This window comes from Miniopterus schreibersii, assembly GCF_964146895.1.
Source record: "Miniopterus schreibersii genome assembly, chromosome: 4".
NCBI classification, from domain to species: Eukaryota; Metazoa; Chordata; class Mammalia; order Chiroptera; family Miniopteridae; genus Miniopterus; species Miniopterus schreibersii.
In genome coordinates, this window is record NC_138105.1 from 24,937,757 (window position 1) to 24,965,714 (window position 27,958).

The 27,958-nt window shown below is 43.0% G+C and overlaps 1 protein-coding gene across 1 annotated transcript in view; it reads right to left on the reverse strand.

The window, feature by feature from the left end:
* Window positions 1–2,444: 2,444 nt before the first annotated feature.
* SLC22A4 (solute carrier family 22 member 4) overlaps window positions 2,445–27,958 on the reverse strand; it is a 43,200-nt gene continuing 17,686 nt past the window's right edge. Inside the window, exons 4-10 of the mRNA XM_081136358.1 lie at window positions 21,496–21,667; window positions 17,359–17,485; window positions 13,599–13,699; window positions 11,666–11,880; window positions 7,873–8,055; window positions 5,282–5,417; window positions 2,445–2,863 (exon numbers count right to left, since the gene is read on the reverse strand). Of these exons, the coding sequence (XP_080992484.1) occupies window positions 2,788–2,863; window positions 5,282–5,417; window positions 7,873–8,055; window positions 11,666–11,880; window positions 13,599–13,699; window positions 17,359–17,485; window positions 21,496–21,667 (1,010 nt within the window). The 3' untranslated portion in view covers window positions 2,445–2,787. The remainder of the gene's footprint in view (window positions 2,864–5,281; window positions 5,418–7,872; window positions 8,056–11,665; window positions 11,881–13,598; window positions 13,700–17,358; window positions 17,486–21,495; window positions 21,668–27,958) is intronic.

A 27,958-nucleotide genomic window follows, 5' to 3' on the forward strand; every position in this document is an offset into this window, starting at 1 on the left:
AAAATGTTGAAAAGGTACTAAAAATGTGTACCCATAAAATTCCTGTTAATGGCATGCCTCTAGTGTTTCACCCTAATATGCAGTGTAATATCTGCTGTCAGTCTGAGATTGAAATTCAGAAACAAGTTCAGGAAATTGCTTTGTAGACTTAACTTTAAAAGTAGTTTTAAAAATCAGGAATACATCTTGAATTTAACTAAATACTATTTTGGCATGTATTTATCCACTTGGTATTTGAACTATCAAAGACATAATCAATTGGGTACTCCTTGCCTTTTTATAAACAGACTTTAAAAAGTCATCTCTTCCTGTTATAAAATATAAAGCACCCATACAAACAGCAGTAAAAGGTAATTATCACATCCTCACTTTTTGTATTTAGAAAAAGCTTTAAGGGCGTTTTATACTTAGGTGTTTAAATATTCAAATATCTATGTATCACACATAACATTAAAAAAAATTTTTTTTTTAAATCCTTACCCGAGGATATTTTTCCATTGTTTTTCAGAGAGAGTGGGATGGGGAGAGAGAGAAAGAGAGAGAGAGGCATTGATGTGAGACAGACACATCGATTGGTTGCCTCCCCCACATGCCCCAACCAGGGCTGAGATTAAGCCTGCAACCAAGGTACATGCCCTTGACCAGACCCAGGACTCTTCAGTCTGAGGGCCAATGCTCTAACCACTGAGCAAACGGGCTAGGACCAAAGCATAACATTTTTACCAAGCTAGATTTATGAAGTATTTTAATGAAAATAAATATTCATCAAACAATAAGCTGCAAGGCAAGGTCCCTGGCCTCCCAGAAGCTAATAGCCACATGGAGGTGGGGATGGGGGATAACAGGATACAGCCCAACAGAGTGAGGGTAACAAGTACCAGAAGAGCACAGCAGAGTGAACAGTCACTGCTGGTGGGAACGAAGTTCAAGGAGAGCTTCTTGGGAGTCAGCATGACCTCCTCTCTGCAGGACAGGCCACCTAGTGCCCTGCGGGGAAGGCGGGAATGCGGAATGCCCATCAGAGGGCTGCATCAACCGGGAAGATAGAAAGCACTAGCTGGACAAAGCTGCTCCCCTGCATACCCAGTGACAAAGCATAAGCTATTCTAAGATATTCTAGTGGATTTTAAGTAACAATCAAAATGTAGAAGCAGTGTGTCAGTAGGATATAAAATTTGTGTTAGAAATATGGCAGTATAGTAAACAATTCTGAGCTAATCAGAAAAGTTCAAGATAAGGATTTCAAAATAACGAGTGTATCAGGATGTTACATCAAAGCTTCCTTAAAAAAATGTTTAGACAGTGAAAGTTAACATTTGGGGATAATTATTTTGAGGAGATGATTCCACCAAGCAGCATATTAAAAACCAGTGGCTGCCTGGCTGGGCGTGGCTCAGCGGTTGAGCATCTACCTAGGATCCAGTAGATCACAGTTAGATTCCCGGTCGGGGCACATGCCCGGGTTGCGGGCTCGATCCCCAGTCGGGGGCGTGCAGGAGGCAGACCATCAATGACTCATCATTGATGTTTCTCTCTCTCTCTCCCCTTCTCCCTTCCTCTCTCTGAAATCAATAGAGATATATTGGGGGGGAAAACCCACAAAAAATAAAAACCAGTGGCTGCCTATTTCTACATGCACATCGTGGCCCTGGATAAGTTAAAGAGTCATCAGTAGCTTGTCACCATGCTGCTCTCAGAAAGCATGCTGTCCCAAGTCTCCACAAGTGACTTCTTGCTGTGTTACCATCTCCACCTAAAACATGGTACAACACAGAGCCAACTTTCATTTTCTGAGCTTATGGTAGCTTTTATCTTTTATGCCGCTTGTTCGTGGAACAGGCTCCGCTATTGCTGATCCGACGCACCGCCGGTTGGTGAGGATACAGCTGCACACCAGGCTTAGGAAGGTGTATTAATGGAAAGAACTTTTTTAAAAGGCTCCCTAGATTGTTGGCTTGGACCGCCTTCTTCCTGGGTGCTGACCCCTCTTGGCTGTGGGGCTCACAAACCATCTCTACGAATCTGTTTTGTGCTTTTCTTGATTCTCTGTTTATCTGTAAATTATCTCTTAAGCCAGCCTTAGGAAACAGAAGGCTCAGTCATGTGCTCAAACAGAGTACAAAAAAGGTGGATCTTTGAATAGGCTGTGAGCTGTAGCCCCTGACATTGTAACTGGGAACTGCATCGGTTCCTTTCTTAAAAGCCGACAGGCCACAGGAGCCAGGCTACCTGATCTCTTGCAAAATGCTATTAACATCTGCCATCAGTTCCTCTCATAGGAGTGTATGAAATTTTCTGGCTAGGAATGCTGCATATGGTCATTTGATTATAGCAATATATGAGTTCACTGCAGAAACAACTATAATTTTGAATGTGCTGGTTCAGTTACACACACACACACACACACACACACACACACACACTGCTGTCACCTGACAGTTGAGTGAACACAATGCCATTCTTTTTATTTGGATAGCAGTTGTATGTTTAGAAATGAGTGTTAATCTTTATGTGGATTGACCAGTCCTAAACCAACACATTTCCAAACAATGTTACAAACCCATTTCACCGAATTCATTAGTAAGGAGGACTCTATATAAATGGTTAGTTTTAAAAAATAAGGAGATTATCTGGAAGAGTGGTCCAGCATTTGCTATATGACAAGCGTTTCCCAACAGCAGAGTCCATTAATAGTTACAAGTCGTTCCATTTCATCAGGAAAGGCTTTGGTTTCTTCAGAGTCTTATGTGTCTGTTTTTCAGTTCACCAAGTGGGGTAGAAATTTTATCAGAATGAAGTTATTAGAACTTTGGGATTTTCTTCATTGACCATTGAATTTCTTGTTTTTTTCCCAGACCTGAACCTGAAAATAAGACAGGTGCTAAAGAAAATTAAGTATTCACGACTCTCCTCAAAATTCTAAACTGACACTGGAAAACATTTCTTCAGTCAATGAACAAGTATTATTGTTACTCTAATAAGAACCTCAGAGGTCTAGAACTAATATTTTATTATTTTGAATGTTTGGAGTCATTTTCTTAATTAAACATAAACAAAACCCAGGATTTATACTCTCTTAGTTTCCCTAAGGAAAGAATAGCTTGGTAAGAATTAAGTCTTTGGAGGGTTAAAGTTGATATTGAAGTGGTTGTATCGTTACAAGAAAACAGCTTATCAAAAATAGGCACCTATGCCCCAGCCGGCTTAGCTCATGGTTAGAGCGTCGGCCCATGAACTGAAGGGTCTCAGGTTCGATTCCAGTCAAGGGCACGTACCTCGGCTGCAGGCTTGCTCTTGGCCCTGGTTGGGGCACCTGTGGGAGGCAATCAATCGATGTATCTCTCTCACATCGATGTTTCTCTCTCTCTCTCTTCCTTCCACTCTCTCTGAAAAGCAATGGAAAAAATATCCTCGGGTGAGGATTTAAAAAAAAAAAAAATAGGCACCTTTGGCTTACGTGTTCTGTCGGAGATCCAAATCCATTCACATGACAAAGACTTCTTTACTTGGCCAGGCACTAAAAACACACTATCTTATATAACCTTACAATAGCCATAGGAACCATTCCCATACACTGATGGGAATACTGAAGTTTAGTGAAAATTAAGCTTCTCCCAAATTAAATTTCCCCAAAATTATGTAGTAGATGTGGGACTTGAAGCCAGGCAGTTTCATTCTAGAATCTAAACTTCTCCTACCATACCACTTACCTTTTAAATGTTTGTCAACCTGTGATATCTTAGAAAGACATTTGATTTTTGACCCCATTTCCAATACAGAGCTCTTAGATCCCTTGTAATTTCCCAAGAGATAAAGGTAATAGGAGCATCTCGTCTTTTGTTCAAATGAGGTGATTCTTGGCTGGGCCCCCTAGATAACTTCAGGACGGGAGCTGGTCACCAGAAAAACCAAGCCTCGATTAGAACACTAGAACATTCACCCCACCCCCTAATCTCTGTGGAGGGAAGAGTGGTTGGAGATTGAATTAATAATTGACCATGCCTATGTCTATGCGATGAAACCTCCATAAACCCCCTAAACACTCCGCATTAGTGAACACATCCCTATGCTAGGCTGGAGGGACTCCCCAACTCCACAGGGACACAAGCTCCTGCACTCTGAACCATTTGGGACCTTACCCCGTGTAACCTCTTCATCTGACTGTTCGCTTGTATCCTTTATGATAAACCAGTAATAGCAAGGACGGTGTTTTCCTGGATTCTGTGAGTCATTCTAGCAAATTACCAAACACTGTTCAGAGGGAGGGTTGTGGAAACACCCAACTTTGTAGTCAAGTTGGACAGAAGTGTAAATCGCCGGTGGACCTGATACCTGTGACTGGCATCTGAAGTGAGGGCAGTCTTGGAGACTGAGCCCTTCCTTAAACCTGTGGAGTCTGATGCAAACTCCAGGTAGTTAGTGTTAGGATTGAATTAAATTATGGGCCAGTGGTGTCAGAACTGGTTGGTGTCAGGAGGAAAAACCTTCATAATCTCATAGGCAAAAAATATGCTACTGAATTATTTCATTTCATATATTTTTATTAATGTGGATGAGTAATGTGTCTGCCACTGAAATGTCCTTTTCTGTAAACTGCTTGTTCATGACCTCTGCTAGTTTTCCCACTGAGTTGTCTTTTTTCCTACTAATCGCAGTGATTTTTGTACATGAGGTATACGAGGCCTGGGTTTATATTGATGCTGCAAGTATCTCCCTCCTGGCTTGTTGACCTTTGTCTTTAGTTATGGCTTCTTTTTTGCTGTGCCAACAATTTCTAAAATTACATAATGAGATATATCATCTTTTCCTTTATGGCTCTTTGCTTTTCATATTATGCTAAGAAAGGCCTTCTCGAAAGTTATAAAAATATTTGTTTTCTTCTGGTACGTTCATGATTTTACATTTTTAGGCCTCAATTTTTAATCCTTCTGGAATTTATATGAGTGCATTTTGAAGCAGGATTCAAGTTTTTATTTATCCCAAATGGCTAGCTGAATGTTCTAACGCCTTTTACTGAATAATCTAACTTTCCCCAACTGCTTTTGAATTGCTTCTTTTTATCATATACTGAATTCTCATGTGTTCTTGGGTTTGATTCTGAATTCTATTCCAGTGGTTTTATTTCTATGCCATTAGCTCACCGTTTTCACTACCACTGCTTAACAAGGCACTTTGTTATATGATATAGCTACTCTCCAGTTATCCCTCTTCTTCCTGGCCATTCTTGCATGTTTATTCTTTCTGAAGAATTTTGATATCATGTTTTTAAAGTTCCACTTACCATTTCACTTTCTGCATCTCCTCTAAGGTCTCTGGTAGAGTCATTCCAAAACTTTCAGGGAAAAACAGGGTGATGATCCCAATCAGGACGGTCAGGCTGCCCATGAGGATGTAGGGCAGAACTCTGTTGTAAGCACCTGTAAGGCACGGACATTGGTTAGAAACAGGGATTCTCCAGGAGCTCTCAAGAATATTTTTTTTTTTTTTTCATTTTATTATTTTATTTTATCATTTCATTTCACATTTTATTAATCCTCCCTTGAGGGTTTTCCCCCCCACGGTTTTTTTAGAGAGAGTGAAAGGGAGAAAGAAAGAGAGAGAGACATTGATGTGAGAGAGACACATCGATTGGTTGCCTCCCCCCGCACACACCCTGACTGCGGCTGGGGATTGAGCCTGCAACCGGTGTACATGCTCTTGACCCAAATTGAACTTGAGACCCTCAGTCTGCGGGCCAATGCTCTAAGCACTGAGCCAAACCGGCTAGGGCTGGAGAATCATTTTATAAAGGTGGCAAACAGTCTTCGACAGCAGTTTTAAATCGGATCATTTTCAGAAGTGAAAAATGATGCAAAATACACCATCTGTTTTTGGCAGATGCCACCGCCTCTCCATTTCCATAAGCATTTACCTACTTAATTTTGCATTAGCAGAAGATCTTCCATGTCAACTGGTATTCTCTAAGCTGCTATTTAATCACATGTGACAGATGTTCCGTTGATAGAAATCTCTCCCTAGCAAAGTTCTCCTCTGAAGGTGGAGGTAATTGGAGATGGGGGAATGGGAGAATGTCAAGGGGAAAGAGGTTGACCAGAATGTTGCAGGGTTAGGTACTGGCCTTCATGACTGGTGTGACCTTTGCTTTGGCCCAAACCAGTAGGCTGCAGTGGAACACTAGGTCCATGGAGTCATGAGACTCTAAAAAAAAAAATCTAAATAATATGTTCAATCCAATTTAAATAAATAAATGTCAGGCACTGTGAAAACAGTGCTTTGGTTTCTTTTGGCAGCATTTATAAGCCTTGGTTTTATATGTAATTGGAAGAATCACTCCACCTCTTCTTTATCAAGAGAATAACAGATCCTTATTTTGCTTCCCACCTGCACAGAGAGAGTACAGAGGAACAACACACCCAAGAATTTTATTTGACCAAAAAACCCCATTAATCTTTAAACTTTTCTGAGGCCTATGTGTCACTAACAGGAGTAGCAATTGTGAAATACAAAGCTCTCTCTCAGGCTTCTCCATATTTTACATACCAATGGGCCACTGTTAGACTATATGGGCATGATTTGAAAGTATAGGGGAAAACAAAGTGGAAATGACACCATTCCACATAATAATGTACTTTCTTGGGTGTTATTTAGGGCAGCTGTGCAGAGGATGCTTAACATAGGAAACTGTTCCTCTGTAAGGATTGAGTGTACCTTTTCTGAGAATTCATATATTCTTTGGGGATGTGTGTGTGTGTGTGTGTTCGAGCTAGTAGGTAACCAGTGGATGACCAGGAAGAGTGAGGAGGTGTGTGTACATCTCTCATCAGCAGAGTCTTTAATGGGGATTAGGCTTGGAGTGCCAGCTCTTGCATCCATCGAATGTCACACTAAAGCCCCTCTGGGGTGTTATTTCAGCTTGATAAATTTGATTATATAAAAACTAAAATTTCCTGCATTGCAAAAAAATATCATAAAGTCAAAATGTAAATAATAAAATAGGAAAAATATTAACAACATATATACAAAGGGCTAATTTTTTTTCAATTCCAAAGAACTCTCACAAATCAAAGATTAAAAGTTGAAAAAACCATTAGAAAGATAGGCAAAGGACATGAACAGTCATGTCACTGAAAAATAAATAGAACGTTAATAAATATATAAAAAGTGCTCCACCTCATTATAATTAAAGAAACGAAAATGAAAGCAACAATGATATCCATTTTTCACGTAAGATTATCAATGATTAAAAAATTGGATAATCCCCATTGCTGGTGAGGATAGGGAGAAATAGGGATGCTCATGTATTGATAGCTAGATTGTAAATGAGTATAATATTTATAGGTCAATTTGGCAATATCTATAAAATTTTTAAATTGCTCCAGCAGTCCATAAATCCACATATACACAATCAAACAAATAAAGGATGTAGGACATAGGGAAATGTTCATTGCAGTATTATTTGTAATAACAAAAATCTGGACATGGCCTAAATGTCCATCCATTAAACCTAATTAAATAAATTATATATATACATACATTGGAAGATTAGGTACTAACTAAAAAGAAGGTAAGAGAACTCTATATACCAATAAAGATAGTCTGATACCACGTTAAAAAAGTTGTGAAACTATGTGTGTAAAATTTTGTTTGTGTGTTTAAAAAATATATATATATATTAAAACAAAATGTGTGACGTGCTACTCACCAAATTTAATATTAATTACTTCTAGCGCTGTGATGTGGGGAGCTCAGAGAAAAGAGATAAACTTGTACTTTGTACTTTTTTCAGTACTTTCTATGCTGTTTGAATTTTTACAATAAAAATATATTACTTTTATATTTTAAAAAAGAACAAATCGATAAGATGTATCTCACCAAGGTACACAAAGTAGGGAGCAATGATGCTGCCCACTCTGGAGGCCATGGATGTGATCCCCACAGCCATGTTTCTGACCAGGGTTGGATAGAGCTCTGCAGTGAAGACGTACAGCATGGAGAACGCAGAGGTGACCCCAAATTTTCCTACCATCACCAGAACGATGGACAAGAAGTTGTAATCTGGAAAAGAGAACCAGTGTAAACAGAGGTGCTTTTAGAAGTGATATGTTCTCCACTCAGTTGCTTTTATTGTCCTCTTTGCTTGAATGAGCATGTATTTTTTTTACAATGTAAAGATATTCCCCAAATGACACTTTCTCTTCATATGTCTTAATAATTGACATGGATAAAGATAGAGTGAGGGGTTGCTTTGTGCTTTGCTCTTCTGTTATTCTAGAAAATTTACTCATTCAGTGACCTTTGTCCGCTTTTACTTGTTACAACACTTTCATAGTAACTTGTTAGCATGTTAATATAGTTAAGTTTAATCTTCAAAGAGAAGTCCCAATGCTTTCTATCCTGCTTATTATTATTAAGAAATACGTATTTCTGGGGAGATTAAAAAGGCCGCAGACTGAGTGGAAGCTACACTGACACTCTCCCAGGATCAAACTGGAATTACAACTAAAATATAGAAAACTCATCCTGAATAATCAACTGCAACTGAAGACGAGCTGGAGAGCACCCTCCTAACCAAGGAGGAAAAGTGGAGACTGCACAGAGACTGGTAGGAAGTGCAGAGGGCTGGCTGGGCCCCCACAGGCAGCAGCTGAAGGTCTGGAGGGATATCTCAGCCGTGGGGGGTTCCCACTGAGGACTCCAGGGCCTAAACCCCAGGCTGGGCTTCCCAGCCAAGAGCACCAGAACTGAGAAAGGTGCCCACATAACATCTGGCTGTGAAAAGCAGCCAGGTTTCTGTCTGCCAGGGAGAGACAGCTGGAAATGCAGGCACCCTCTCAAAGAGCCAAAGCACAAAGTTCCGTGTGCAGCCATTCACCTGGGGCTCCAGCAGAGGGAGGGCAGAGTGGACTGAGCTGTGTGAGGAGAATCTAGGGTTGTGGGCTCTGGAAGTAGAACTCAGAGAGCACCCCTCTGGATTCCAGTGTCAAGTCATTCCCCCATACTGCAGAGGACATCTTTCTCAGGCAAATATTTTGCTGCTTTTGCCTGGTGGGGGGAAGCAATTGCCCCACCCTGCTGGAAAACCTCTCGCCCTACCCAGAGGAGTTTCTACAGCCTGAAGTTCATTAAGAGAATCAGCCTAATCAGCCTGCAGGCAGAGGCAGAACTCAGAGTGCTTTGAGTCGTTGCCTGACCTGCTTCTGGACCCAGGCCTTGGAAAAGCAGACTTTGGTGTGCATCTTGGTCCTGTCAAACCTCACCCAGCCCCAGCAAAGGAGACCTCAAGCCAAGGGTTGTTGATAGCTCCAAACAGGGTACTCAGGGCCAGTCACAAACTGCACCTGACATTGGCCTGCACTGAAGGCCTTCCGAAAAGACTGAGAGTCCTAGCAGATCTACTTAATACATAGAAACAAACTCAAACAGGCAGCAAAAATGGGGAGACAAAAGAACAAGCCCCAAATGAAAGAACAGGAGAAGTCTCCAGAAAAAGAGCTAAATGAAATGGAGATAAGCAATCTATCAGATATAGAGTTCAGAATACTGGTTGTAAGAATGCTCAACAGCATGAAAAAATATATGGAAACTATGAAGGAAATTAAGAATGACACAGCAGAAATAAAGAATACATAGGAAGGAATAAACAGCAGATTAAAGGAAGCTGAGGATCAGATCAGTGAATTAGAAGAAAGGGTAGAAAAAAATCACTCAATCAGAGATCCAAAAAGTAAAAACAATTAAAAAACAGGAGGACAATCTAAGGGAGCTGTGGGACAACATGAAACGTAACAATATTCACATCACAGGAATGCCAGAAGAGGAAAAGAAAAAGCAAGGGATAGAGAACCTGTTTGAAGAAATAATGGCAGAAAACTTCCCTAACTTGGTGAAGAAAAAAGCCACTCAAGTTCAGGAGACACAGAGAGTCCCAAGCAAGAAGAATCCAAAGAGGCCCATGCCCAGACACATCATAATTAAAATGCCAAGAATTCAAGACAAAGAAAGAATCTTAAAGGCAGCTAGAGAAAAGCAATCTGATACCTACAAAGGAGCTCTCATAAGGCTGTCAGCTGACTTCTCATCAGAAACTCTACAGGCCAGAAGGGAATGGCATGAAGTATTCAAGGTAATGCAAAACAAGGATCTGAAACCAAGACTACTCTACCCAGTGAGACTATCGTTCAAGATAGATGGTGAAATAAAGAGCTTCCCAGACAAAAAAGGGGTAAAGGAGTTTATCACCACCAAACCAGCACTGCAGGAAATGTTAAAGGAACTGCTATAATTAGAAGTAGAAATAGAGAGAGAGAGAAACATAGGCATGAAGAATTAAAATGGCAATAGGTAAGTATCTATCAATAATAACCTTAAATGTAAAACAAGTCTCTACAAGTTCAAGAAGATTGAAGTCATATCAAGCATCTCAGATCACAATGGCATGAAATTAGAAATCAACTACAGTAAAAACACTCAAAAACATTCAAACATATGGGTGCTAAACAGCATGTTATTAAACAATAAATGGTTTACCAATAAGATCTAGAAAGAAATCAAAAACTTCCTGGAAACAAATGAAAATGAACACACAACAACCCAAAATCTATTGGACACAGCAAAAGCAGTCCTAAGAGGGAAGTTCATAGCACTACAGGCCTACCTCAAAAAGCAAGAAAAATTTTTAGTAAACTATTTAACCCTACAACTTAAAGAATTAGAAAGCTCCCTGTGAAGCTGTCTGGACAGGGGCTTTTGTTTGCTGGGAGGTTTTTTATTGCTGCTTCGATTTAATCAGCTGTTATTAGCCTATTCAGATTTTCTGATTCTTCCTGATTCAGTTTTCCATGATCTCACTCATATGTGGAATCTAATAAAATAGACTGAGGAACAAAGTAGATCCAGAGACATAGGAGCATGGAACAGATTGATGAATCTCAGTGGGAAGGCGGGGGTGGGGAAGTGGATGGGGGGAGATTAATCAAAGAACTTATATGCATATATGCATAACTCATGGACACAGGCAATAGTGTGGGGAAGGCCTGGGGGGGAGATGTGGGGTGGAGGGGAATCAATGGGGAAAAGGGGGATATCTGTAATACTTTCAACAATAAAGATAAATTTTTTTAAAAAGGTATACATATTCCTATGCATATTACTATGTATCAGTAATCTGTTGTCTTAACAATTTAATAGTGTGAGAACGTTAGACATAAGGGGAAAAGGGAAGCATATGTCCCTTTGCGTGCTCTTTAACTAAAATATTACAGACCCTAAAAATCACCAAATTTACACCGGAACTGGCATGTACTACTCTTACACTTGAGAACACACCTCAAGTAAAGGTTAGAAAGTACCAAGAAATTAGGAATCAGGGTTGTGACTTCAAGAAAGAGGTTTGAGGGTTTAGGTGAATGTTTCTATGAAGGGGGTGACTGGGAGTATTATTTTTCTTTTTCAGGTAATGATTTCCAGTTCCCCAAGGCTGACTCATCTGTTTGAGGAGTGTTGTTTTGAACACAGGAAATTACCTAGTTAGCTATCATTTGTCTAATTAACTTATGAGTGGTATATGATGTAAAGGCTACCTGAGCAAGGAGCAGTGGCCAATAATTAGCCCAAGTCAAGGTGTAGATCTTTTTTGTTAAGCTGTTACTGCTGGTTAACTTCTTACCTTCAGGGACCACTTGAATTAAGAGAAGCACGCCTCCTCCCAAGAATAGCACTCCAGCTATGATATAGCGCCTGGGCAGGGTTCGCAGGAGCAGCCAGGCTGTAATGTAAGCTGGAACCTCAATCAGGGCAGAGAGGAAACAGTTCAGGTAGGCATCTCCATGTAAATTAGGAGAGTTGAGAGATAGAGCGAAGTACCCCACTGAGGTGAGCATCCTAAAAGACAAAAGAAAAAACAAAAATGACAAAAGAATGGCATGAATCACTCTAAACTTTCATAATGGTCAAGAAATTATCTAGAGTCTGTTTTCCTGTAAGTAGCCACTAACTACACATGGCTATTTAAAAGTAAATAAAATTAAATAAAGTCAAAGAGTCCGTTTTTCCATCACACTAGCCACACTTGAATTGCTTAATAGCCACATGTGGCTAGTGGCTACTATAATGGACAGCACAGATAAGGCCATTTTCGTCACTGTTGCATATACCAGTATGCAACAACACCTATCCTGGTGTAGTTAATATGACATTTCAGTATTTTCTGAACAGTTGGTACATTCTCATTCCCTTAGAGCTATTATTTGAAGAAAGAATGTATGTCAGTCATGTCAGTGAACATAAAATCGAGACTGCATTCTTACCAAATGACAAGAAGGAAAGGAGAAACACAGGGAATATTGTGGGATCCACTTGCAGTAAATGTCAAAGGATTTAGTAAAACTCACTTTAGAGGAAAGAATGAAAGTCTCATAATGCTTCAACGTATCACAAAGTGCACACCACGTATCCTGTCATTACGGTTTAAAAGCTTCTCTGTGGAAAAATTACTGCCCTATGCAGGCTCCCCTGTGCAGAAGTTTGCTTACTATTAACATGAATGAAAATCAGAGGATATATGAAAAATATATTCAGGACACTGTTGGATATTTTTATACATACTTTATTAGGTTGGGTAGCACAAGGGCAATCCAAAACACGACAGAAAATTAAACTTGACTGCTCCAGGAACCTTAGTGATGTTCACATTTGGTAAGAAGAGCAGCTTAGATAAGAACCAGTGACTATTCTGAAAGGTGAGACTAAGGAGGCCTGCAGTGAGGGAGGAAAGCCAGGCGTCTGCTGGGCACATTTGCTTAATTCAGTCCTAAGCTCTGTCATGGATTTCCTAGCGCTGCAAAATGGGATGGCCCTAAAAACAGGCCAGCTGCGGCCTGCACCTACTAATTCTGATAATCCTCCCTCCTGCTGCCACCATGGGATAGGCACGTTCTTTTTTTCGTCTGCCTCATTTCTTGGTAGATCCATTATTAAATTTAGTCTACAAAGTTAATTCATTATTTCGAAGCCTTAAAATCACTTGGTAGTCTGCAATTAGCAGGTATGAAAAGCTTGTCAAAACCCCAATCTGGGCCCTGGCCGAGTGGCTCAGTCAGTTGGAGCATTGTTCCACACACCGAAAGGTTGCGGGTTCGACTCCCAGTCAGGGCCCACACGGGAGGCAACCGATCTCTCTCTCACATCAATAAACATATCTTCCAGTGAGGATTACTTAAAAAAAGACGACACACTCCAATCTGGACCGTAGGGGTTCAGATTATTCTAACCTCATTACTCAATTGCCAGCACAGCTTCAGGAAACGGGAGCTGAGTTAGCATCTTGGTTTCAGGCACCAGGGACATCGTTAGCCTTAATCCCAATGGAGGGACCCTTTGCCTGTGGGCCACAGTACAGCAGACTTAAATGTTGTTCCCTGAGACTTTTTTTTTCAGTATTCAGTTCCATACATTGAATTGAGGCATCTCCAAATAACTTAAAATTTTATGATTTTTATTCATGAAGACCCAGGCCTTATCCTGATGTTCCTTCAAATTAAAGAAAATTAGTCATATACTTATGTGCTGTATATCACACTTCCAGATCGCTTCTTACTTACCATAGCAGCAAAGACATAGTAGTTATTGTGGCAATATTCCTAGTCCTGAACAGGTCCAGAATGAAAGCTTTCTGCTGCTTCAGGGGTTTGAGCTCCTGTAGCTAAAATAATGCAAATAACCATGAAATTAAGAGGTAGTGAGGAAGTATCTTTGGCCCTGACAGCGTGGGGAAAACTTATGCATGTAACTCTCACTCTACCTTGAATATGCTTAGAAATCTGGAATTCATGGGAAATAAGAGCATCTACATATATGGCACTTTGTTCTAACACTTTAAAATGCCTGTGGCCCATTTTAGACAGAAGCCTTTTAAATATATAACATTGGCTCCACTGTCTCTTCATAGAAAAACTAACTGCTTACACAGCCTTTCCTTGCCTCATGCTCATCACTATGGGCACCTGAATCACACTGAGTTGTGATCCTTAGGGTCTTGCGTGAGTAGGGCTATATGGGCCCAACTGCCTTGAGGTTCCTGTCTGCTTTTTATACTTTTCCTATTGATGTCTCTGAATCAGAACAGATTTGAACAGATTTGGGTTAACTGTGGGACCTTGGGAAAGTTACTATTTATCCTCTTAGAGGCCTCCATTTACTTCTCTGTAAAATGGGTGTGTGTGTGTGTGTGTATATATATATATATATATATATATATATATATATTCCCAAAAATATGTATACACACTTAACAGCTGATAGCTCAATGGATGTTTCTTTCTCTTCAGATTTAACCCATTGTAATTAATAATTATTCAAAGTGTGTATGCAGTTTTTTGGGACACCATATATGCATGTATATATATATGTGTGTGGGTGTGTATATAGATTAAATGAGATTTTATATATATATATATATATATATATATATATATAGAGAGAGAGAGAGAGAGAGAGAGAGAGAGAGAGAGAGAGAGAGAGAGAGAGAGAGAGCTTAGCATGGTACCTGAACTATGTAAATGCTCAATGCATTTTAACTTTATCATTATTACTGCGCCATTGAGGAGATGATTCTAGCTGTCAGTGGGAGGTGGCAATTTCTTACTCCTCTCAGTGGGCTCTTCTCCTTTACTGATGTTAACTCACCATGTGTTAGGAATCTAGATAACCAAGCTTATTAGCATTAAAACCAAAGCGTTACAAGGCTCTGAGGTGGGAATCTCTTCAGGATAAAGTGCAAGGACATTGTGGCCCTGTGGTGTGTGTGCAATGAGGCTGAGGAAGGAGATTCTATGATGAAAGAAGTGAGGGTGCCAGCCTACCTTTGTGGCAGGCATTCCCCAGGTATTAGCCCCTTCTTTCAGGAATAATCAGACACCTCCTCAAGCAGCTCATCGGCATATTACCTCATTTCTTCTGCACTACTTGGAGCTTGCTGCTCTGTTATGCCAACAAAGCAAAGGCCCTGCAGAGCTGGAGGGCTCTGGGAGTGGTGTCCTGCACAGATGGGACCCATGGTCAGGACTATTCTAACACTTGGTGCTTCCACAGGGCCCTTGTGAAAATGCAGGTTGCCAGGTCCCACCCCAAACCTGCTTAATTGCAATCTTTCCTAGGGCCCAGAGGCCTGGGAATCTGCATTTTTAAAGCCCTTTGGTGATTGTGATAGGCAGCCACATCTGGAAGCAGGAGAACATTCTTATATCTAGTGCTCATGCTTGGGCTGTGTGAAGCCACCAAAATGCCTTTGGACCAGGTACCATGAGCATGTCAGAGGTGCTTCGGAAAGGAAGTGCAAGGAGCGGAGATTGCTTTCCAAGATAATACTGCTTTTTATTCTTTCCTGTCCCAGTTAATGCCACTGCTCTTCACATCAGGTAAAAAAGCCCAGTTGAATACATGCACTTTGGCACTGGAGAGAACTAGTGGTGTGATCCTGGGCTAATTGCTTAACTTCTCTGCACCTCAGTTTCCTCTCCTGAGAAATGGGTGTATGGCTAGCATAAGCATCAAATGAGCTGATGCCTGGCACAGTGCCTGGCATCTGGCAGGCTCTCCATCACCATCCCGAGCAGGCTGCATTTGCTGGCACAGGGCTCGGCCGATCCTCCTAAAGGGGACTCTGCCTGGGAGGTGAGCAGGGGAGATACTGGGCCTTGGGAAAGCACAGGCTCCCTTTCCCTCAGTGGACCTGTCCAGTTCAGGTTCAACGTGCCTCGTGGCAGGAAGAAAGGCACTGGAAGAAGAATGTGTTTTAACACTGAAATGTATTCTTATACATCGATAATTCTGTATCCCTTATATGTTTTGTGATTGCTTTTATCCATGTAGTTCTGATCTCTACTACTACGGTGTAAGTTCCTCAAAGACAGGAATCAGACTACATATTCAATAAATACTAGTCAACATCCAGTACAGCCCTGACACGAAGAAGCGTTAGACACTCCTAACATTATTATTGCATCCAGTTAAACTGACTAAAGTTGGAAATGAAATTCTTGGTCTGAAGAGCAAAGGAGTAAGAGATGCTTGTCCTGGCAGCCCTCTGAGAGCTTGGTTCATAGCCACTGTAATTAATCCTCTACCTTCGCCACAGTATCTGCTTCTGTCAAATGTCCTGGAGCCCAGGGATGGAAGAAGTCGTGGAGTGGAGCGCTGACATGCCCGCTACCCTCCATGAAGCCCTGCAGACTTGCACTGTTGCTGTAGCCACCCTAATCTTCTTGGGGTGTCCTGAGAATCCCCTTACCCTTCTCCTAGCCAGAAATGCCCTGCCCCATCCTCTCCCTGGTTTGGACCCACCTCTTCAGCCCTGAGTCACTGGCTTTCTCTCTCTGCGGGCACAGTGTCCACTCCTTGGGTACTTAGCATTTCCTCCCTCATGTCATCATGTATCTTTCATCTGATCCTCTTGACACTCTTAGTTACATTCCATGCTCCTTAAACACAGAAACTGTCTAATTTTTCTTGTTTTCTTTTGGAGCTTGCACAGGGCATGGCAGAGAACATTGGGAGTCCTCACTGACTGTCGGAAAGGTCAGCTGCTGCCTGGCTGGTGTGGCTCATCAGTTGAGCATCACCATATGATCCAGGAGATCGCAGTTCAATTCCCAGTCAGGGCACATGCCCGGGGTTACAGGCTTGATCCCCAGTATGGGGCATGCAGGAGGCAGCCGATCAATGACTCTCTTATCATTGATGTTTCTCTCTCTCTCTCTCTCTCTCCCTTTCCCTTCCTCTCTCTGAAATAAATAAAGATATATTTTAAAAAGAAAAGAAAGAGCAGCTGCTTCCACAGCGTGTTAGCTTTTCCTCATGGCCTCCTGCCTTCAGGGTGAATCCTCAGCCTGTGCTCTCAGGCTTTAAGGTTCTAGACCCGACATATCAAGACAAACGCCATTCGAAGTTTCCTCAGCAGGCTTTGGTAAGATTCAGCGTGCAATGGGGAACCCATGGTGGAACAGTCTTCGAACACATTTTTTCCACTAAATCTGGACATTCAAAAGTCACCAGTGTGTAGCTGCATCAATGGTATGGAGCAATACTGACAAAAAGTTGGAGATGAACTTGCAAAAGGGAAGGGAACTAATATTTAGTTAACACTTGCTCTATGCTAATCAGCTTACATATATTATTGCACTTAATTCACACTCAGCTCTTTGAGGTGGGTTTTAACTCAGAATCTAATCATCACTGTGTCTCTTAAGGGCCTTGGACAGAGCCTGCTACATGGTGGGCACTCAAAACACATTAAATTAAATTAAATTCCATAAGATCAAGAATGCAGGGCTGACCTCAAGAGGAAACATTGCAAACGCTTACCTCCACAGGATCAAAAATCACCACTGGGACAGCCACGTTGTTCATTTTTGCAGCTTTTTGGATGATAGCTTCAGCCTCTTTAAATCTTCTCTGGGATATCAGCCACCGGGGAGATTCAGGAATAAACCTAGAATTCATTTTTAACGGTTTATAATTTTTCACAATGGCTGGGTTTGATACTATTAACCATAAGTTGCCCCCAAAGAATTTTTATTTTGTAAAATTCTAGTTTGTTTTTTTAAAGAAAACGAGGGGGCAGAGGCCTCATAAGATTTCCGTTGATGATAGGAATAAATAAAAGCACTTTCAAGTTCCAAAGTTCTGATCAAATCACAAGACTGATCATCAGTTGTACATGAAGCCAGGAGCAGACCGTAAGAGGTAACATTAACTGTGCATGGGTTTAACCAGGGCAGCTGGAGAAGGCCATCCAAAACTTAGTAGCCAACTGTGGCTCATAAAAGAAACACATCCTAGTGTCTCTTCAGTGTGTCCATCCCTAGGAGACTTCCTGGAGCCCCAACTGGTGTTGCTCACAAGTCTATTGGGTAAAGGATGGCCAGGGTGTCTGTGCTCCTCGGGCTCCTCCTGCACTCAGAGAAGGGGGGTGCACTTACACCCCCCCATGGGCTGTCCTCGTGAACTTCAACAGATTCCGGGGTCAGTGAGTTTCCAAACCAGTGTTTGGGAGTCAGCCAATGTTGACTTTTAAACTTTTTTTTTTAATGTCTAGAAGGTTAATTTTTTAAATTAAACAATCTTTCTACATTTTAACTGATGGTCAAACACAAGTGACTTCTTTCCTAATTTTTCTATTTTTTCTTTTTATGTTTATTTTTATCATGCACATATTTATTTACATTTTTTAAATTAATTTTTATTTCTTAGACTCTTAGCCATTCTTCTGCCAGCTCTTGTTTTCCTTACCTATTTGTCAGTACTCAGTTATCCTAGAAAGTAAATTACATGTAGCAGATACAGAGGCCTCCTAAAATTAAATGGGCTCAACCAAAGCCACAATATGAATGATCTCAGAGCAAAACACAACTTATCAAATGGCCAACCCCAGCTCCCTACCCAGCCTCCCAGCACAATGGTCAAAAACTGAACCCAGTTTGCATTTTTCAGAATATGCCCTTATGTGGGCCCCATGGGAACTGAGATGATGTCAGGTCACTGGCCTTCAGTAATTAGAGCTGGGCTGTCCAATATAGTAACCACTAACCACATGTGGCTATTAAGCTAGTGTAAATAGTGTGACTAAGAAAATGAATTTTTAGTTTTATTTACTTTTAATCAATTTAAATTTAAAAAGCAGCATGTGGCTAGTGAGTACTGTCATAATGCAGAATTAGGGTCTTACTACACAGCCTTTTGTGCATCATGGGCACTTTGACTTCTGAGCAGTATTTTTCCCCAACCAGGTTGCTCTTAAAAATATCCCATCTTTCTGCCCTGGCCAGTTTTGCTCAGTGGTTAGAACGTCGACCTGCACACCAAAGGGTTGAGGGTTAGATTCCTGGTCAAGGGGCGCTTGAGGGAGGCAGCCAATCGATGTGTCTCTCTCACATGGATGTTTCTCTCTCTCTCTCTTTCCCCTCCTCCATTCCTTCCACTCTTTCTAGAAGTCAATGGAAAATACCCTTGGGTGAGGATTTAAAAAAAAAATTTTTTTTAAATCCCATCTTTCTTACTACAGGGCCTGAGGGCCATCATTGTCCTCAAGTTCCTAACGTTTAGGCAGCTGGCTATTGCAAAGCTTTCCCCATGTTGCGTCTATGGGCTCCCTCCCCACCCTCTATCACACACTCTGTTCATACTGTGGCCACTTACTGCCAAGCCTTTTAAAGGGAGCTTGGAAGGTAAAAAATCCCCAAGCCACCTGCAGTGACTCTGTGTAGGTTCCCCTCCCACTTCCAGCCCACATACTCAGGCCGGCTGCAATCTCTACTACTGAACAGCATGGTTTTTTGGTGCCTGAGAAATCAAGTCGAGCTGATCATTCCAAAGTCAGTGGAGACCAAACGAGGTTGTACACGATAGACTCTCTGCAGGTTTCATTCAGACTGAGCAGGGGAGGGGTGCTGCTGGAGAGTCTGTGTCACACACTGACGGGCAGCAGGGAGCCTGGCAGCCCCAAGCATCCCCCACATCATGCCAACCCACTGGACGGATGAGCATAGTGTCAGGAAGGCCCATCCATAAGGACAAGATGTTCAGGAGAAAGTGATTTTGTTTTTATAGGAAAATGATAAGACTATTGCTTTAACTTTTCAGGACAAGCACGCAGCTTGTTAGTGCTGGCCCCAGGCTGCCTCTGTGGGGGGGCAGTGCTGTCCCTGAACAGTGTGTCCACAGCCAGGAGCATTCCTGGACCAGCCCGCAGGCAGCAGAAGAAAGAACTCTCCTTAGGGCAAGAGTAAGGCCATTCCTCATGGGATGGGCCTTCTCAGCTGGAAACTCAAGAGGCTGGCCTGCCAATTATTTCTTGCTGTACTATTTTGTCCTGAGGGAAAGATCCGAGTCCCACAAATTAAAAACCCTACTAATCTCTTATGGTCAATCAGAGCCCTTCTATTTTTATTCTCTCTCTCTCTCTCTGATAGAATTATACAGTTAGAAGTTTGATTATAACGTATTTTAAAAGTACTGGTCTCTTTTGCCAAAAGGTCAACTAGAGCCAGGGAACAGCAATTATTAAAATCATTCATCTGAAGAGGCAGAAAATAATCTACGAATAATCTTGTCTTGTGTCCTCAGAGAACACTGGGTCACCAACAGTGTTTACACTAGATTCGGTTAGCAAGGAGGTTGTAGAGACAAGAACAGAGGGTGTGCTGGTGATGATGGTGATGATGATGGTGACTCCAATTCCAGAAAATTGCCCTGTTCCTGTAAATATGTTGTGCTTGCTTTCCTTGGAGGCAGAGCTGTGTAGATAATGGTCTGCCCTAATTCACCATAAGCTTTCCTGACCACCAGACTGGGTCCCAGAGGAAACCTTCAAATCAGAATAGTAGCTAACCTTTAACAGTCTCTCAAATTCCAGGGAAGTAAGAAAAAAAAAGTGCTCTCCCCGCAGGCAAACCTATGTCCAAAATTTATACTGGTAAACAATAGCAGTTTTAGGGGTCATAAAAAGATAGTAGTTTGGAGTAGGTCCCACCTGAGCCATCTGGTCCAACAAGGCCAAGATGTGCTACCTGTCAGCCTCTATGGCCACCTAACACTTGCAGCAAGATAAAGGATCTTCTAGGCAACTCTCTACGCAGTGTGTCCAAAGGACAGGGCAACATGAGGGCTAGTTTAGACTGTGAGTTCCAAAAAATGATCCAAGAAATGTTCACTGTGTGTGAGCAGGTAGAGATCAAACAGTTCAACAAAACCAGCCACTGCTGGGATTTTGATATCATGAGATCAAACCAAAAAGAATTAGAGAGAGAGAGAGAGAGAGCCAGACCCATCGATGGAAGAAATCCCCTTTCCTCTTGATTAAATGTGAAAAACCAAAAAAATGGGGAATCCCAAAAAAGAGGGTATGGCTGGGACTGGATCCCCTTTCTCTTAATCTGTTCTCACACCTGAAATCTCCCATAACCATATTGGGTAAGACTGGGGCCAGTGATTTTGTGATTCCCATACTGATGGGTTGAGGGAGAGAAGAAGTCATTTCTCTAACAGCTCATTAAAGGAAATTAATTCTCTCGCCCTTCCAGACAAAGCAGATAAACAGGCACACCTCAGATGCTTGAGGGAAGAAACTACAATAATTGAGTCCATAAGGAGAAAGATTTCCTAGAGAGATAAGTGTCAAAAAACAGGTGGTGGGGGTGGGGGTGGGAGCGGTGAAGTTCTAAACAACAAAACCCAACAAGACCATCTCCACAAATAAAAACCACCACCAAGAGCAGACAAGAGCGGGGAGAGCCTTGGGGAGGGGGGCTGGATTTCCTGAGAAGGGTGCTCTGTGGGACAGTGGAGAATTAAACCCCAGCACACAGGCCCACCCAGCCAGGCGAAAGGTCTCTGGGCTCGGAGGCCCAGCCTCAGCCAGCTCCAGTGAGATCACACCAGGCTCACGGCTCCAGGCCGCGCTGGCCGGCAGCAGGGGGCTGTCTGGGGCTGAGCCACACTCACCACCACAGCGGGACGCACAGCAGCCCCGGCACCGTCAGCGCCAGCAGCAGCATCCGCCAGTCTCTGATGAAGTAAGCAAACAGTGGCAGCAGCATGTAGCCGACTGCAAAAAATGTGCACACTCCTAACGTAGAGAATATAATACGAACTGACTTGCCAAGAATTTCTGTTCCTGTTCAAAACAAGGGAGGAATATTAGCATTTTAACTCACTTTAATATTTTCTTTTTACATCATTACCTGGCAGAGTTCAAACTATAGTCACTTACAGAAGGGAAAAGGCATTTGCATCATGGCCCAGGGCAGGAGCGGTCGGGATGGAGGAAGGTGGGAAGTGACTCAAGACTTATCACCTGATAGAAGATAAGTTTTCATGAGATTTTAAAGGAGCCATAGATTTTGTGTGTTTTTTTAAAGATCATTTCATGTCATAGAAACAGTATGCCCACCCCCAAGAGGTAATCTCTTCTGGGAATGCCACGTTTCCAAAATCAGAGCCCCAGGGTGAGGAGGAGCGACGGTGTTCCGGCAGACAGTGGGGGCTCTTCTGGGGGGCTCTGTGGGGTCACAGTGCATTGAGCCTTTCCCACAATTCTCCACTGTACATACACAAGCCCTGGCCTCTTGGGAAACTGGAGAGTTCAGTTACTGAGCGGTGCTAGGGTGCTCTTAGCCACCCTTGAGCCCTGAGCAATGATGAGTGGAATCCAGCTGGTTCTGGACGTGCACAGAGCAGGCTCCCAACGCCCAGGGGCTGAATTCCCCCGCAGCCACATTGTGCCCCGGAATCAGCCACAGGCTGACACAGGCCATTTAGACCAAGGAAAGAGAAGAAGGCGCCGTCCTGCTGGTCTGGCAGGCGGCAGCCCTGGAGCTGGCCACACACCCAGGGGAACTCCACTGAGCTTTCCCAGACCACCACACAGGCCCAGGACTGCTTGGTGTTGGGCCCTGTTTTGGGAAAGGACATGCAGGTGGCTGTTGGGTCCTGCTCTGTTCAGGCCCACAACGGCTGGTTTGGTACCAGTTCTTCCAGAGGTGCTGCCCGCCTTTCACAATCCAAGAACAAGCTCCTTCTGTTGTCACACAGCTCCAGGCCCTTTCCACAGAGCCCACTCGTGGTCCCCAGGGACGGAGATCTGGCCAGTGGCAACCACTCCGCTTTTTGTTTGAGGTCTTTCCACCACTACAGAGAAGTAGCCCAGAAAATACAAAATAGACCATTCAAATGTCATTTAGGCTTGGCTTTCAAGACAGATTTTCTCAATCATGTTTACATGCCCTGAGCGGAGGCTAAGGAATAAAGGGCTAATTACAGAGAAGCTGTACAATTACTGATTTCCCATGGTCACCGCCTACCCGCTCCTACCCCCTCCCCAGTTCTTCCTTACTCAGCATGACTGAACCATATGCCTCTGTGGCTCCCTCTGGAACAGCCATTTCTAAAACCGGACTGATAGAAGCAGCCAGACTGCATGCCTGACTCATCCTAGACTGTGGACAAGAGACCCAACCAACCATAAATGCATTTAGAGGCATTTCTCAGCCCCTAAATTCATTTCCAAGGATTGGGCCTGACCTCTTTGAGGATCAGGAATGTTATTTCCAGATCTTTTCGTACCTCATTAATGACCTTCCTACCACTCCACAGGAAGGCTGCCCATGCCATGGTTTCTAAACACATTGCCTGTGATTATCATGATATAGGAATGGATGGGGGGTGCTTTATTTCTAAGCAGAGATTCAGAAGTGAAGCAGCAGAGCACATGATTGTGGAAAACAGAAAGGATCATGTGAGACTCTCATAGAATCATGAGGCCAAGGGAGCTCCCTCATAGTTCCATGACCCTGATAAGAGAAGTTGTACCACTGGATTCCTGGATAATCTCCCTCTCTAAGTTTGGGCCCCAGGCCAGAACATAGTTGTTCTGAGTTTGTTGAGTAACCATGGGGGACAGAAGCTTCATAAATCTACCTCTCTGCCTTTCTGTGTGTGGAGCAATATGGATGGCACAAACTTGAATAGTTCCTTGTTAGCACGACTTCCTGTTCTCCGACTTTTAGATAATCACCTTCCTAAACCATCACTACCATCATTGTCATCATCATCATCATCATCATCTTCATAGCTAGCATTTTTTTGAGTAGGCACCTTGTGTCAGGTTCCCGACTAAGTGTTTACCTGCATTACTTCTTTGAATAATTATAATAGATTATTACTTCTATTTTATATGCAATCAACTGAGACTTAAAGAGTTGGAACAAATTGCCAAAATTCACACATATGTGATAAATGGGGCAGCCGGGATTTAAGTCTGGTCTGGTTGACCTATGGATAACGTCTAGAAAAAAAATTATCTGAGGCAAAGCCCGAGCCCTATCAAGCAGTCCTTCAACTGAGATTCCAGAGGAGACACATAGATGAGACCATATCTCCTTTCAGAAGGGGAGATTTGCATTTTCTTTGCCTGGGCTGGTCTTTGAACCAACTGGAGACCAACCAGCCCCTTCTGAGGAACACTAAGAGAGGAGTCCTGATTCCTGTAGACTTCTCATGGCCTGAAGCTGCTGCAAAATTTCCATGTGTTCAGCTGGCAGTGAGACAGGGGACAGTGGTGACTTTGGGCTCTGTTGGCTGGATATTACTGTCCTCGCCTCCTCTCCTCCCTAGGTTTTTGCTCCCAAGGCAAAGCCTAGTTGGTCTTGGTCTCGTTGGGCCTCTGAATGTCTCTTGGGAATAAAACTCTTACATCTAAGCCAAAGGGGAATGTCCTGGCCAGAGTGTTTGCCAACTGCCTGTCACCACCAACTGAATCTGAGCACTCTCTCCAAGGAGTGACTCAGATAGGGCCAGGCTCACTTCCACACCAATCAGGGCCTTTCTATGATAGTCGATCATGGATCCAGTCAGGAACCACTGAATCCATTCCACATGGAGGTAAGACCTGCCCCTCCATGAATGACCAACAGAGGCCTACAGCAGAACTCAGGTCAAGAAACAAGACTATGGTGCAGCTGCAAGGATATAGTGTTGGACCCAGGAACCCCTGGGTTAGGAGTGGCCTCCATCAGGCATGTTCAGAGAGCCTAGACTCCTTGATGGTCATTTGCTGCTGAAGTGACTGATAATTCTACTTTATGAAGTTATTACTATGGGACCTGATGTATGAAAGAGTACATTATTATAAGTTGTAGAGAGTCTGGCATTTGGTAGGTGTTCGGGAACAGATAATTCCTTTATCTTGGTCAAACAGTGGAAATGTACTAGGTGTTAGAGGAATGATGGAAAGTACAGTGCCTCTGACCAAGAGACCCAAAGGAAGACAGCAAAATCTTTCTTTGCTCCCCAGAAAATACTCAGAATTCTCTTCAAATTAACAGATATTCTTCTGCTCAGGGCCTCTTATCTCCTCTCTATGAACATTCACAGATCATTCTGGTTAGAAGTAAGCTTTCCTATCTCTGTATATACCCAGAAAAGTTATCTGCACCCCACCCACGATGACCCATGTCCTTAGCAGTAACTGCATTGGGGGCCTCTGCCAACCAGATGTGAGCTCCTTGAAACAGGAGGGAGCCCTTGTTTCATCCCTCACACAGTGCGGTACAAACAAGGGGTTCAGCAAATTCCTGCATCTTTTAAAGTGTATTTTTACCCCATTTCATCCCTTGAAGACTTTGAGACAGCTTACAATTTAAATGTAATAAAATGATGGTAGCATTAAAATAAAATATAAAGAAAGGTTAAAAGTTGTGTCTTGGAGAAAAGAATAAAAATATGCAACTGATCACTTTGGAAAAACAGTGTGGCAGTTCCTTAACGGTTAAACGTACATTACTAATATGGCCCAGCAATTCCGCTCCTAGGTACATACCCAAGAGTACTGAAAACACACATCTACAAAAATCCTGTACTTGAATGTTCATAGCACATTGTTTATAATAGCCCCAAAGTGGAAGCAACCCAGATGTCCACAGACTGATGAATGGCTGAACGAGATGTGGTATGTTCTTATAAGGGAATATTGCCCCATGCTACGACATGGACCAACCCTGGAAACATTAAGTGAAGGAAGTCAGCCACAAAGGCCACATACTGTATTATCCCGTTGATCAGAAATGTCCAGAATAGAAAAATCCATATAGACAGAAAGTACATTAGTGGGGAAAGAGGGGACTGGGGAGTGGCTGCTAATGGGTACAGGGTGTCTTTTGGGAGAGATGAAAACATTCTGGAATTAAATAGAGATGATAGCTGTATAACTCTGTAAATATATCAATAACCACTGAGTGATAAACTTTAAAAGAGCGGGCATTATGATATACAAATTATGTCTCAATTTAAAAACATTTAAAAAATATGTGGCTGATAAAGGCTGTATACTTGATATAGTTAAATCTCCATTTTGCCTGAGCTTCCTGGTAGCCAAAGTAATAAAGGAAGATGCAATCAGTTGCATACTTATCGAAGGAAACAGATCTTTAAATAGTTCAATATACTGGAACAAATACTGCATAGGAGGCTGATGTTAGGAGCACTGGGAAAATACTAAATTAATGGATCAGTCAACACAGGAGGCAGTTAAGAGTGTGAAATAAATTTAAGCAACTAGTTATGAGGGGTGCCACTGGCAGTCTATCCACAAGACTGTGGACAGGTTGAAAGCGTTATTTCTGGAAAACAGTAGGAGGTTGTGACAGCAGCTAGAGTGTGGGGAGGGTCAGTGTTCTTGGTCCTGAATGGTCCTTTCCTCCTAAACCAGTGTCATTCAGGATTCCTCCTTCCAGGTGTAGCCACTTTATGTTCCCTTCAGTGGCACTGCTCCTTTTGTCCCTTTTCTTGTATCCTATGTCTCTGGCAGGCTTTTTAAAAGGCAGAGCAAGGAGACGATCCATTTCTGCACCACGTAGAGAAGGGAGCAACTCAGCTTCTTGAATTAATGTGAAGACTTAAAACTGGAGATTATCAGTGTAGAGTCTTGCCAACTCTCCTCTAGAGCCAGAGGGCAAAGTGAAGGCCTAGACATGACTTGTCAGCCCAGTTCCCAAGCACTGGTTTATTTTAGTTAAAACCAGAAATTCATGATTTTAGCCTGAAACACCAGAGGGAGCTGCTGTGCTGCAGGCAAGCCAGCCACAGCTGTGCCCATGTGCTGGTCCTGTCACCTCATTGCATCCCACGTGCTGATGAGGGAGCCCAGCCATCCATTCCAGGGGGCTGGTTGGTTTTCAGTGACTCTCCTAAGAAGGTTCAGACCTCAGAACCCAACACAAAGCATCCCATTCAAGGACACAAAGTCAACAGCTTCCCACAGAGCACAGTTGAGTACAACTACAGCCAGGAAGGCTCCCAGAGCACCCCACAACAGCCTGGGGCACAGGCTAATGCTGCACCCAGCGTCCTGCCCATGATCCTGGCTTGTACATTGCCTTCTTTTCTCCTTGGCCCTCTCCCTCTTCTCAGCATGGGCAGCAGGGAGGGGAATAAGTTGTAGTGTCAGGGCCAGCTGGGCAGGACTTTCTTGCAGGATGCTTAGGGTGGGCTGTCTTGGCCTCATTCACTCATGCTGGGAAGGCTCCATGGCCCCAGAAGCACCTTGCGCCTCTGGAAAGGCAGGTCTCAATGCTGGCCATTCAGCAGAACCCGAGGGATGCCATGCCTGGCACAGACCCCACCTGGCTCCCAATCCCGATAATAGGGCTTCCCTGGCTTCACCATAATCCTCTGCCTTCTACTTCAGATGGCCCTATGTCCTTCTGCAAGGGTGTGCTGGCCTCTGGCCGAGCCCTCTGTTTGGAGGAGGCCTGTTTAGTCTCTGGCCCAAGCAGAGCCATACATTGGACTTTTCAGGTATTGGGAGGATCACCACAAGGAAGAGAGATTCTGAGGGATTTCAACGGTGAGAATAACAGGCTCTGCTGTGCCCCCAAACCCCGTGTACTCAGGGCCATCAGACATTAAGAGGTGTTGTTTCTGCCCTAAATTCCTCCAATCCCCAGTTTCCAGCACCACTGTCCTGAAGATCTCTGTGTCCTCTACACAAATGACTTTCTTAAAAAAACAACAACACTTGTTCCTCTCTTTCCCCCTACAGGGAAGAGAGAGGCCTCCTTCCTGCTGGAGCCTGTGAAGAGGGTGCTATCTGCCAGGCTCATGTGACTTCAACATGCTCTCCCCTCCTCCCCTCTTCAGGCACCAAGACTGGGCACGTGGCAAGGGGTTCTTCGAAAATGATTAAAGGAGTAGAATTTGAATAATTCCATCTTGGCAACATGACAAAGGGCGTACACATCCTCAACTAAGAAAACAGCATCTTCAAATCCAATGAGTTATCCAGATTCCTAAAAGGGATCAGAATCATCTTACCAGATCCAGACTTTTGAGACAAGAAGACTTTCATTAAAGGGGCACTGCTAAAAATTACACTGTGACAATAGGGATAAACTGGGATAGCACCAAGCTC